Here is a 12,995-nt window from a genome sequence, read left to right as displayed (position 1 = left end):
CTTAAACAATTTAGCTGTACTGTCTCTTATATTCTAATTCTCTGTAAATTGACAATTCCTGAAAAAGATATATGCTAATTGTCAGCTAAGACACAATGTCTACCCATGTAGGTAATGGAGACTTATTGTACTTGCAGGAAGGCAGCTACCAACGCGTACTGTTTGCTTCCCGGCAAGTAGTTATTGATCTCCTTCAGATCATGTTCCAGCAGTTTATTATTTTGTTCATTATGTTGTATTAGGTCTTGCTAATAAAGGTTGCCATTACCATGGTCACCAAAAGGATAATTTTCTGTGATACCCTCTTCACTTTGTTAAGTACTCTGGAAGTGAGGCAGTACAGGCCTGAATGGAGCTGTATGCTGGAATATCAGCTTGATGTTTGCTCTTAAATATAGTTTTTATATACCAGGTGATGGAATGGGTGTACTATCCAGTAGAAGAAATCATCTTCAGAATTCTATATTGTCTGTTAAATAAAAAGAAAACTTGCAGTATGTCTGTATCTGTATTCGTAGCTACCTCTAGGTACTAAAAGATACTGAGTCCAGTTAGGAAATATGTATTTATAAAGTTTCTCTGTAACCACTACTCTATCAAATAAAGGTACGAAAATATATTTATAGGACTTAGATTTAGAAAGTAACTTATCATTCTAGAAAACTGAAGCCCAAAGAGGTTAAGTGATTTGTCCATGATTATATAAGCAGTGTGGTTCACTGATTGAACAAATATTAAGTATCTGCCATATATCCAGATACCATAGTATGCTTGTTAGCTTTGCGTGCATAGTGAGCACTCAAATGTGAGCAAAACAGAAATGGACCCTGTTCTCATGGAATTTACAATCTGATGGGAAAGATAGACAATAAGTAATAAGGTGTAATAAACAAAGTACAAAATCTAACGCTCTAGGAAGGAAACGAACCGTACTTGTTAGAATGGAAAATACTGGAGAAGGGAGAAAGCACTGCTAAAGTGGTCAAGAAAGGCCTGCTGAGACTAACAGAATTGGAAGGAGCCTATTTATATAGCAGGAATAGGACAGCATTGGAGGCTGGAGCAGCCTACACAGAATCCCTGAGGTGAAGGTATGTATGAAGCTATAGAAAAACTGAAAGGAGAGTAGAGCCAAGACATAGAAGGCTATGGTGGTAGTGGTAGAGGTGGGGGCAGTATCAACTATAAGAAAGGGACCAGGTTACATTTTTCAACCATGGGTTTTAGATTAGGCATTATATTCAAATCTGAGTTCTGCCACTTAAACTGTTACCTTGTGTTGGACATTCAATGTCTTTAAACTTTAATTTTCTTATCTGTTAGATGGAAATAACAAAAGCTATTTTATAGTTCATAGTATCATGAAGATAAATTATACTAGCGTAAGTGACCTGAAACTTAGACAGTCTGGCTCCAGAGTCCATGCTCAAAGTGTGTTCTGGGAATGCTTTCTGTGGGTCTGTAGGATCAAAATTAATTTTCATATTAATACCAGGACAGTATTTGCCTTCTTCACTGTCATTCTCTGATGAATTTACAAAGTCAAGTTTTTCAACAACGGATTGAATGCAAAGGCAATTATGAGATTTGCAAAAAATGTAAAACAATGTTACTCTTCTCACTAAATTTATTTTGGAAAAGTAAAGTTTCAATTTAAAAATGTTATTTATGTTAACATGTGATGGGCTTATTTCTTTTTGAATGAATTAATAAACTTTTTAAAATGTAACAATGAAAGGGAGTTCTGAGACAAAAAGTTGAGAACTGCAGCCCAAAGCTACTAGATTCTATTGCCTCCCATTAAGTCAGATAAAATATAGAAAACAGACGATACAGTGTTTATCCTTGATAGGCTCACTGATAACTTACTTTTGCTTCACTTTTAAGACATGTTTTTTCACTTTGTAACATTTTTTAAATTATGATGTCCAAATAAACGTTTCAGTAATCAGGCAAGTGAACTGTAAAATAGCAGTAGTCATACCCTATTTGGTATTTCAAGAATTTAGCTTTGTGTATTCAGTTATTTCAATTGATATTAGTAGCGCTACATAGGGTTGAATTTTTAATTGAATTTGTGTCTCTAACTGTTGCTTAAGATGTCTACAGAATATTACAGTATAGTGCAGCTTTGCAATGTACAGTTGTCTCAGCACATTACCTGACACATGCCAATTAATTCAAAGACAGTAAAATTGCCCAGTCTCTGTCTCTAATTTCAAACTTGGGCAAGGTTTATATGAATGTTTCATGCCTCTGGGAGACTATCTACCTGTTAAAGTTTCTGGGTGATTTTTAAAGAAGCTATTAACTTCCGTCTATATTTCATTTAGAAAAATAAAATTATTAAGCTTCATCAAGGTGAAAATCCAGGCAGAAATCTCAAGTTTTGTTACAGCCAAAAAACAATTGTCATTGTTAAAGGTGCTAAACAAATTGAGTTCCTGAGTACAAGTAACTAAATCAATAGATGTTTGAGTGCTTGCTGTGTGCCCAGCACTGGGGATGCAGCGCCTGTCCCTGTGAAGTACAGATTCTAGTTGGAAAGACAGACAGTAGTAAGTAAACAAATAAGCAAGATAATTACAGATATAGATAAATGCTATGAAGGAAATGGGAAGAGTGACAAGGGTTTGGGGAGGAGGAACTAGGGGGAGACAATTTAAGTAAACAAGGTGGGCTTCTGTGAGGAGGTGATATTTGAACTGAGTCTAATCCAGCCATATACAGAGAGCTGGAAAAGTGTGCCAGGTGGCTAGTATAAAGACCGAAGGTGGCCAGAAATATAAAGGATAATTTTTTAAAAGTCATATGTGATTGTATGGATAAGCTTATGCTCGTGTCCTTTAGTTAAACATTAAACAGTTTTTTTCATTTTAATAAAGAATCATTTTTTACTTACATTACGGTCTTAAAATTAGTAGTGTCAAGGAGTTGAAGAGATACGGTGTTTTAATTATAATTATTAATACCATATAGTTCTTTATTTAAAGGTATTTAACTTACAGTCATTTTTAAATGGTATTGGTAGAAACTAAAGTGATTTGGTGTGTCAAATTTGTGGTTATAGGAGAGATCAGACAGGAATTTAAAATAAATTTAACCTGGATGTGATCGTTTTAAGTGAAAGGTGGTCATCAGGATTGGGGAACTTTTCCAAAATATTTATTCCAGGACCTGTATCAAATAGAGATTCTGATGCAATATATATCATATTAAAGAGGTTTGTGTTTCTTGTATTGGATTCTTTTTGATTTTGAAAGCAGTTGATGTTCTTTGTAGAGAATTTGAAAAAAATGGCTGATTAATTGTAAGTGAAGACTACTACTAGAAAGTAGTAGTATACTTAAAAAAAAAACACACTAATGCCTTGAAGTTAGCAAAAAGATAACTTACTAGTTTATAAATTATTCCTAAAACATAGAAATCTGGATTTAAACCATTTCAGTGTTTTAAACATTTATCTAAAACTTGTTTATTTTGATTTTTTAAAAAGTGTTTTTTGTGTGTGTAACAATAGCTAGTTAGAAACATAATGAAAAAGAATCACGATCACAGCAAGAAAATACAAACTACTTAGGAATCAGTTTAATTGGAAATGTGTTGACCTGTATGAAGAAAACAAAAAATTTATACTAAGATATATAAAAGAGGATTTTTAATTAAGAGCAATGCCATTCTTCTTTCTGTATGGGATAACTCAATATGGTGAAGATGTCATTTGGAATTAATTTACAAATTTAATTCCCAGGAGGATGGAGTGTGGGAAAGAAACTTACCGGTATAAGTCTAATATTTATCTGGAAGAATGAAATATATTTTTAGGAAAAAAGAATTAAGATACCTTGTTTCCCCGAAAATAAGACCGGGTCGTATATTAATTTTTGCTCCAAAAGACGCATTAGGGCTTATGTTCAGGGGATGTCATCCTGAAAAATCATGCTAGGGCTTATTTTCCGGTTTGGTCTTATTTTTAGGGAAACACGGTAGTGTTTCATATTAAAGTGCAATATAAAACCACAGTAGCTAAAACATTCTAGTCCTGGTGCAAAGTTAACCGGAAAGGTAGTGCAGAAAAAGTTTAAAATATATGTAAGACTTTCAATATATGATAAAAATAGCATTTCAAGTTTGTAAGAAAAAAATGAACATGCAAACAGTGTAGTAGAACAATTGAGAACTAATGGGAGAGAAAACATTGTTAGACCTTAATCTCATGTCACATTCTAAAATAACTTCCTGATTGTTTAAAGAGTAAACTGTAAATGTGGATTTTAACTTTAGAAGATTTAAGGGTGGTTTTTAAGATACAGTAAAATATATTGTGATATCTTTTTGCCATGTGTCTTTCAAATACATTGCAGCATTCTGTGTATTAAATTTTTAATGTTTTGGCAGTAGGTACACTCTAATGTTCTAATACCGATTTTTCTATGCTGAGGTATTAGCTTTATAAATAGAGCAGGAAGAAATTATTCTGTACATGTGACAATCATGCTCTTTTTTTTTTTTTTTTAAAGATTTTATTGGGGAAGGGGAACAGGACTTTATTGGGGAACAGTGTGTACTTCCAGGCCTTTTTTCCAAGTCAAGTTGTTGTCCTTTCAATCTTAGTTGTGGAGGGTGCTGTTCAGCTTCAAGTTGTTGTCCTTTCAGTCTTAGTTGTGGAGGGCGCAGCTCAGCTCCAAGTCCAGTTGCCGGTTGCTAGTTGCGGGAGTTGAGTAGGGAACCTTGTGTTTGAGACCCCGCGCTCCAACCAACTGAGCCATCCGGGAGGCAGCTCAGCTCAAGGTGCCGTGTTCAATCTTAGTTGCAGGGGGCGCTGCCCACCATCCCTTGCGGGACTCGAGGAGTTGAACCGGCAACCTTGTGGTTGAGAGCCCACTGGCCCATGTGGTAATCGAACCGGCAGCCTTCGGAGTTCGAAGCACAGAGCTCCAACCGCCTGAGCCACCAGGCCGGCCCCAATCATGCTCTTTAAAAATATATGATGGATTATGGTTTTTAGATCCTATATTTAGATATGCTATCAATAACATTTATATACTGTGACATTAAAATTTCAAATCCAATTCTTAGAATTTATACAGAAGAGGACACAAGTGCATAAATATGTGTAAGGACATTCACTGCAGCATTTTTTTTTTATATTATAAGAAAGTTGAAAACAATCTGTCCATTAGTAAATTATTAAGTAAGTTATGAGATTAGCTTACGGTTAATTACTCTATGACTGTTCAAAAGAATGAGATAGCTCTATAGGTCTTTCATATATTGTTAACAAAATAGCACATTGTAGAATACTATGTATGATGAACACGTAACTATTTAAATAAATACAGTGAATGTGTAAAAAAATTTACACTAAAAGACACATTGCCATTAATTCCCCCTTGCTTCAAACATACTTATCCCATCGTTCTTACCACTTTCTGAAGCAGTTCTGAAAGTTTTCTTTTGTGAGTGTCTTTAGTTACACTGTCATGGCTGCCTTGATGTCCTGAATCAACTCAAAATGTTTATCTTTCATAGTCGCTTTGACTTTGGGGAAGAGCCAGAAGTTGCATTGTGCCAGATCTGGTGAATAAGGTAGATGAGGACACACTGTAATGTTTTTATTTGACAGAAATTGCCGTACCAGAAGCAGTGTGTGACATGGAGCGCTGTCATGATGGAGGATGAAACCATTTGCCCATCTCATGTTAATGTGTTGTTCATGATCCATGATTTATGGCACACTTTAAAACACCTCTCAACCGTAGCTCATACTCAACTTACGGCAGTGAACATGTTGAAAGTCACACACGGTTACTAGGGTTCAACATGCCGCCTCCTGTGTTGAAGATCCTTGCTGTTCTGTTGGATGGCACTCAGCAGGAGAATTCACTGTATTTTTTGATAATTTATGTATATATATGCACATACATGAATATATATCTGGAAGAAAACTGCATAACAAGTGGTTGACTGTGTTAATCTTTGTCGGTAGTGTAGGTAGTTGAGCTTTCTTGGTTCCTTTTTTTTAATAGGCATACATTATAGTATTTTTAAATTATTTAGTAATTGAATATCAACTATTACTTCATATTTGAAGCTAAAGATATTTGTAAAATTAGAGATCATAGTTGTAGTACAGAACAGGAATGGCTTTGTAATTTTCCAGTAAATAAAAAATAAAAATCACTTAATATCCAGCAATAGAAATATAGTGTTTTTTAAGTTCCTATTTTATTATGGAAAAATAAGTCCTTTCTGTCACCACTACAATGAAATTGTGCTTTTCCTCCTTACGTGGGAATAAATTTATCGGAAGTGTTTACCTCCTTTTCTGAAGTACTTTTCAAAGAGGATATAAAATTAAGTCTATTTTTCCTCTTGTGGTCCACTGAACTCATACCGATAATGTGGTAGAAAGAGATGTTATAAGTGATTATTAACAAAACAGCTCCTTTTGTTTATACCTTCATAAGAGACTTGGTAGGAAAGGGAAATATCAAAGGGAGATCAATATGTTAGAATCTATCCCTAAAAAAATTATTTCCTGAGAAACTAATGTAGGCTTTGCTTTAACTTTTTATGTTTTATTTGAAGCCTAATTAAAATGGAACCTAGCTTACTTATTTTTCAGGTACGTTGTAAATAAAAACTATTTTTATTATTAGTAGTTATTCAGGTTTTTCTAATTTCCAGAGACTTGGTAGGAACTCTCAGAGCAAATGCAGTAAGTAGCAAGCCTGGAATTTTTTTAGTCTTCATACTATTGGGAAGTTTGTAGCTAGCTCCGAAAGGGGTACCAGCCCTTTCTCTGCATTATAGCCAGATAAGCTTTTCAAACCTTGAATCTTATTGTCTATCTCTTAAAATCCTCAGTCACTTTCCATATTTAATGTGCACTGGTATGTTCTGTTGATACTTTGGGTCATGCTTACCTCTCTACCCTCAACTCTTGCCCCTTGTTTTCTGTGCTCCTAGCACTTGGATCTTCCTTCAGATTCTACAACTTCCTGTGTTATTCTCTTGCCACAGGAACTTTATATATGCTTTTTTCTCATTTCAGAATGTTCTTTTCCTACTCCCCTTAACTTCTGATCTTTGATGTCTCAGTTTCAGCACTACCTCTGAGAAGCCTTTTGATTTCTTCAACAGTGTTAGGTTCCTTTGCTTTATGCTTTTGTGTGCCTTTCCTTCCTCATCTCTGCAAAAATATATTTGGTCTCCTCCACTAGACAAATGCTCCATTAGAGTGAGTCTGCATCTGGTTTTGTTTACCATTGTATTTCCAACTGCTAGCATAATGGCTGGCAAATAGTTGGTGCTTGAATATTTATGCAATGGATCAATGAATTTCTGACTGAATCCCTCCTTTGCTTTTTGGTTAATTGTCTCCATGAGTTCTGAGAAGCTTCCGGAGGCAAATACCTCAGGATATTTAGACAGTTGTTCAAACTGAAAATTATAGTGTATGATGGATCCATGCTTATTTTACTTTTTTTTGTAATTCACTTTTTTTTAATGGAGGTGTAAGTTGCATAGAGTAAGATGCACAGTAATCATAGTTATATCCATTTTTAGGTGAAGAACTAGGTTTTAAAGAGCATTTAGTACCACTTACCTAACTGGTATTTGAAAGGAAAAAAAGGGAATTCTGACAATGATTTGAGCAGTCATTGTAATAAATGTAGGAGCCTTATAAAAGTACTTTTCTGAAAGGGGTTATCATTGGGATGTGTAGCTGTGATGTTTTTTGAAGTTATTTTTAAGAGATTCATTTCTTCATCAAGTGGTTTTAACATGGGAGTCGATGTCTACTATGGGTTTTGCTAGATCTATGAACTCCCTAAAATTGTTTGCAAAATAATGTGCATATGGGCATCATATTTATTTTTTTCTGAATTAGGGATCCATAGTTTTGTTCGGATATCAAAGGTGGAGGGGAAGTTTGTGACTTTCTGCTTTTTTCTATACCCTCCTCCAAAAAAGGTTAAGAACTGTTGCTTTATAACTTGTATATCATGATTTGTATGTAGGGTTAGTTCACCAGACCTTTTTCCCCCTATAGTTCATTATGGAACATTTCAAACCTGTAACAAAGTAGACAGAATAGTGTAATGAAATGTGTGTTCGGATAACCAGTTACTAAGCTTAAGTGGTTATCAATTCATGGCCAATCGTATTTCGTCTATACCCAATGTACTTTCCTCCTTTGGCTGCCCCCTAAACCCCCTGATTATTTTCAAGAAAATCCCAGGCATAATTTCACTAATAAATATTTCAGTATGTATCTCTAAGAGATAAGCACTATTTTAAAAACTAACTACAATACCATTATCAAATATAAAAACCTATAATAATTTCTTAATATCATTAAAAAACAAGTCATATTCAACTTCCTTCAGTTGTGTCATGCTCTTTTTAATTGTTTGAAACAGAGTCCAAGTAACATTCATACTTTGGTTATTGGTTTTCTTTTTACATCTTTTTTGATCTGTAGATTTCCCTATCTCTTTTTTCTCTTGCATTTTATTTGAATAAATCCATCAGTCTATTTTAAGAACATTTGCTATTTTAAAATAAAGGGCATGTCTTACTCCTTTTTGTTCTCCTTGCTTACGTAGTACTTGGTAGAGCACATTATATAGGGATATTTTTTTAAATCCTTTTAGAATTGAAGGGGGAAACTATGAAATCTGATTTCCTTTGTTAAAGAAGCAATTTCAGTGTGGAATTTAACACACTCTTAACACGTTGCGTACGGCGGGGTTTAAATCCCTCGTGAAGATTCTCATGATCCGTCCGCAACGTGTTAGGAAATATTATCTTTTTAATAAAGAAACTTTCTTTTCAGTTGCTTTGAAAACGTTTCCTTTTCCCCCCAAGAAGTTCTTTATTTCTAGTTATCTTTTGAGCCTTAAATTAAAAAACCAAAAACCTTTTATTGTTTTTCTCACTTTAAAAATAATACATGCTTCTTTATTTCTTTTTATAATTCAAAATTACATAATTAGAATATCATCAATAATCCTTCCCTCAGAGGCAACCACTTAATAGTTTAGTGTATATGAGCTTCTTTACATTTTATATAATTTTTTTAAAGGAATCATATGTTTTTTCTATTTGGACATTTTTCCATTTTAGAAAGCATAAAAATCTATCTTCTTCGAAGGCCTTATTTCGTGTAGCGTATATACATTTGTAATCAGTTTGCTGAATATATACCCTTGATTTCTAGCTTTTCTAGCTTTGTCATTTATAGCCTGTTACATGGTGTGTTCTGTGATGTATGATATTCTAGTTGTATATTTGGTAAAAGCTCCAGGCATGGACTGTGCATTTGTCTTGGGTAACGTGCAGTTTGATTTCGCTCAATAAACTTGTTTTTGCCACTTTGAAGTATAATTGATGGGGAAAATATAAAAGCATTAGGAAAATAGGTTTCAAATGTATCATTACAGATAGAACTTCTTTCTTTTTTTTTTTTTTTTTTTTTTTTTTTTATTTTTATTTTTTTTATTTTCTTTCTTTTTTTTCATGAATGTCCGTCCCTCGTCTGGCGCGGCTTAGGCCCGGCCCGGGAGAGCGCGACGTCACTACATCGATCAGAACTTCTTTCTTTAAAAAAAATTAGTTTTAATTGAGCTCTAGACTCTAAAGTAAGCCTCCTTATCTAAAATATATACTAGATGAGTTTCTTCTTTAATGAAAGGCACACTTCATTTATCTTTGGTAATTTCTGTATGTAGTCATGCTGTCCTCAATTCAGTGCTTGTTTCTTTCAGAGATAAAAGAATAATCAAAGGTGAAAGAAGATGCTGGGATCTGAACGTGGAGTTGTGGAAGAATGGTTATCAGAATTCAAGGTAAATGAGATTGAGGATAAGAATGTGTCATATGATTCTATATGTCAGTAATTCAAACAGTGAATATGTGATCTGTGGAGAAACTGAAACAAATGTCATGATATGAAGTGGAAATAGCAAAATTTGAAATAACATGTTTATATAATTACAACTCTTTAAAAAGGCACTAATGTGAATAATGGCTAGAAGAGAATATGTAAAAATGAAAGTAGTTGTTAGGATTGATGAGGGGATATATAAATTTAAAAATATATTTAGTAAAAGAGAGGAAGCCTCCAAGTTTTAATAAGGTATAGAAATAGGATTTTGCCTTATATTTTTATTTCCTAATTTAAAATCATTTATTTGATTAAAAACTATATAATTTATGAACACTATAGAAATAAGTGTTTTGTAAACATAAAATGCAATAATTGAAATATGGTCTACACTATTTTTTTTTAGACTAGATTAGTTTAAGGTGACCTATTTAAGCAATCTTGTCATAATGTGTGATCCCTAATCATTTTTCATGGTTGAGTATGGTAGTTTGAATTATATAACATCCTAACTTACTTTGTTTTATTAACTCGCATGGTTCTTTCTCTCTTTCTTTTTTTTCTTTTCTTTTTAAATTTTTGGGCTTTTTTAAATTGGGGAACAGTGTGTATTTCCAGGACTTTATTGGGGAGCAGTGTTTTTCGCGGGACCCATCAGCTCCAAGTCAAGTTGGTGACCTTTCAGTCTTCGTTGTGGAGGGCATAGCTCAGCTCCAAGTCCAGTTGCTGTTGTTCAATCTTAGTTGCAGGGGACGCAGCCCACCATCCCTTGTAGGAGTCGAACCGGCAACCTTGTGGTTGAGAGCCCATGCTCCAACCAACTGAGTCATCTGGCCGCCTGGGAGCTCAGCGGCAGCTCGTTGTCTTCATTCTAGTTGTGGAGAGCATAGCTCGCTAGCCCATGTGGGAATCGAATCGGCAACCCTGTTGCCCAGAGCTCACGCTCTTAACCAACTGAGCCACCCATCTGTCGGTTATTTCTTGTATTAATTATTTTTACTTTTCTTGACTCTTATAAATCTTTTCAAGAGGAACTTATGTAAAATAAAGTTCCTGACTTGCAGAATTTTAAGTTTACTTTTGTTTTCCTTTGATGGTGTTCTTTTATTTTCCATCTTTTTATTTTTTTAATTTCTTTTTTATTTTTAGTTTCAAGTGTACAAAACAATGTAATAGTTAAACATTTATACCCCTGACAAAGTGATAACCCCCCTCCCCCATCTACTACCCCTCTGACATCGTATATAGCTGTTACAATTCCATTGACTCTATTCCCTGTGCTATATTCCACATCCTGTGCCTATGTATGTGTGTGTGTGTGTGTGTGTGTGTGTGTGTATATATATATATATATAATTATAGTTGACATTCATTATTATTCAGCTTCAGGTGTACACTCCAGTGGTCAGGTATCTACATCGTCCATGAAGTGGGCTCCCTAGTAAGACAAGTGTCCATTGGATACCCTACAAAATCTTTACAACGTTATTGATTATATTCCCCAAACTGTCTTTCATATCCCCATGGCAATCTTGTGGTTACCAATTTGTGCTTTCTAAACCCCTCACCTTCTCCCTCGTACCCACTCCCCTCACATCTAGCAACTCTCAGTTTTTCTCTGTATCTCTGAGACTGTTTCTGACTAGTTTGTTCATTTATTCTATTCTTTAGATTCCACATATAAGTGAGGTCATATGGTATTTGTCTTTCTCCGTCTTTCTTATTTCACTTAGCATAATGTTCTCTAAGTCCATCCATATTGTTGCAAATAGTAAGATTTCATTCTTCTTTATGGCCGAATAATACTCCATTAGATAGACATACCACAATTTCTTAATCCAGTCGTCTACTGGTGGGCATTTCAGTTGTTTCCATGTTTTGGCTATTGTGAATAGCACTGCAATAAACACAAGGGTACATAAATTTTTTCACATTAGCATTTTGGATTTCTCTGGATAGATACCTCAGACTGGAATTGCTCGGTCATAAGGTAGTTCCATTTTCAATTTTTTTGAGATACCTCCATACTGATTTCCATAGTGGCTGCATCAGTCTGCGATCTCACCAGAAGTGCACGAGGGTTCCCTTTTCTCCACATCCCTGCCAGCACTTGTTGTTTTGTGATGTATTGATGATAGCCATTCTGACCGGAGTGAGGTGGTATCTCATTATGGTTTTTATTTGCATTTCTCTAATGATCAGTGAGGTTGAGCATTTTTTCTTATGTCTGTTGGCCACCTGTATGTTCTCTTTAGAAAAATGTCTCTTCATGTCCTCTGCCCGTATTTCATTGGGTTGTTTGTTTTTTTGGTGTTGAGTTGAATGAGTTTTTTATAAAATTTGGATGTTAACCCCTTGTCAGATGTATCATTGACAAATATCTTCTCCCCTTCAGTAGGATGCCTTTTTGTTTTATTGATGGTTTCCTTTGCTGTGAAAAAAACTTTTTAGTTTGATATAATCCCATATGTTTATTTTTTGTCTTATTTCCCTTGCCTGAGGGGATATATTAATATCAGTAAAAATATTACTAAGGGTAATGTCTGCAAATTTACTGCCTATATTTTCTTCTAGAAGTTTTATGGTATCAGATCTTACATTTAAGTCTTTAATCCATTTTGAATTTATTCTTGTATATGGCATAAGGAGGTGGTCCAGCTTCATTTTTTTTGCATGTGTCTGTCCAGATTTCCCAGCACCACTTATTGAATAGACTGTCTTTACCCCAGTGTAAATTCTTGCTTCCATTTTCATAGATTAAATGACCATATAGGCATGGATTTATTTCTGGGCTCTCTGTTCTGTTGATCTATGTGTCTGTTTTTATGCCAGTACCATGCTGTTTTGATTACTATAGCCTTATAGTATGATTTGATGTCAGGTGTTGTGGTACTTCCCACTTAGTTCTTATTTCTCAAGATTGCCATAGCTATTTGGGGTCTTTTATGGTTCCATATAAATTTTAGGATTATATGTTCTATTTCTGTGAAAAATGTCCTTGGTCGTTTGATAGGAATTGCATTGACTCTGTATATTGCCTTAGGCAATATGTACATTTTAACTATATCAATTCTTCCTATCCATGAACATGGTATGCGTT

At 34.5% G+C, this 12,995-nt stretch overlaps 1 protein-coding gene across 17 annotated transcripts in view; it reads left to right on the top strand.

The window, feature by feature from the left end:
* The window catches only part of HYCC2 (hyccin PI4KA lipid kinase complex subunit 2), a 68,546-nt gene that overhangs the window by 18,359 nt on the left and 37,192 nt on the right, over positions 1-12,995 (top strand). For all 17 annotated transcript variants that reach the window (XM_019726777.3, XM_074339840.2, XM_074339831.2 and 14 more), the window contains one exon: positions 9,777-9,857. In XM_019726777.3, the coding sequence (XP_019582336.1) occupies positions 9,807-9,857 (51 nt within the window). In that variant the 5' untranslated portion in view covers positions 9,777-9,806. The remainder of the gene's footprint in view (positions 1-9,776; positions 9,858-12,995) is intronic.

This window comes from Rhinolophus sinicus, chromosome 17 (genome assembly GCF_057876585.1).
Source record: "Rhinolophus sinicus isolate RSI-liver-muscle chromosome 17, RSI-T2T, whole genome shotgun sequence".
NCBI classification, from domain to species: domain Eukaryota; kingdom Metazoa; phylum Chordata; class Mammalia; order Chiroptera; family Rhinolophidae; genus Rhinolophus; species Rhinolophus sinicus.
This window is presented reverse-complemented; position numbering and strand designations above follow the sequence as displayed.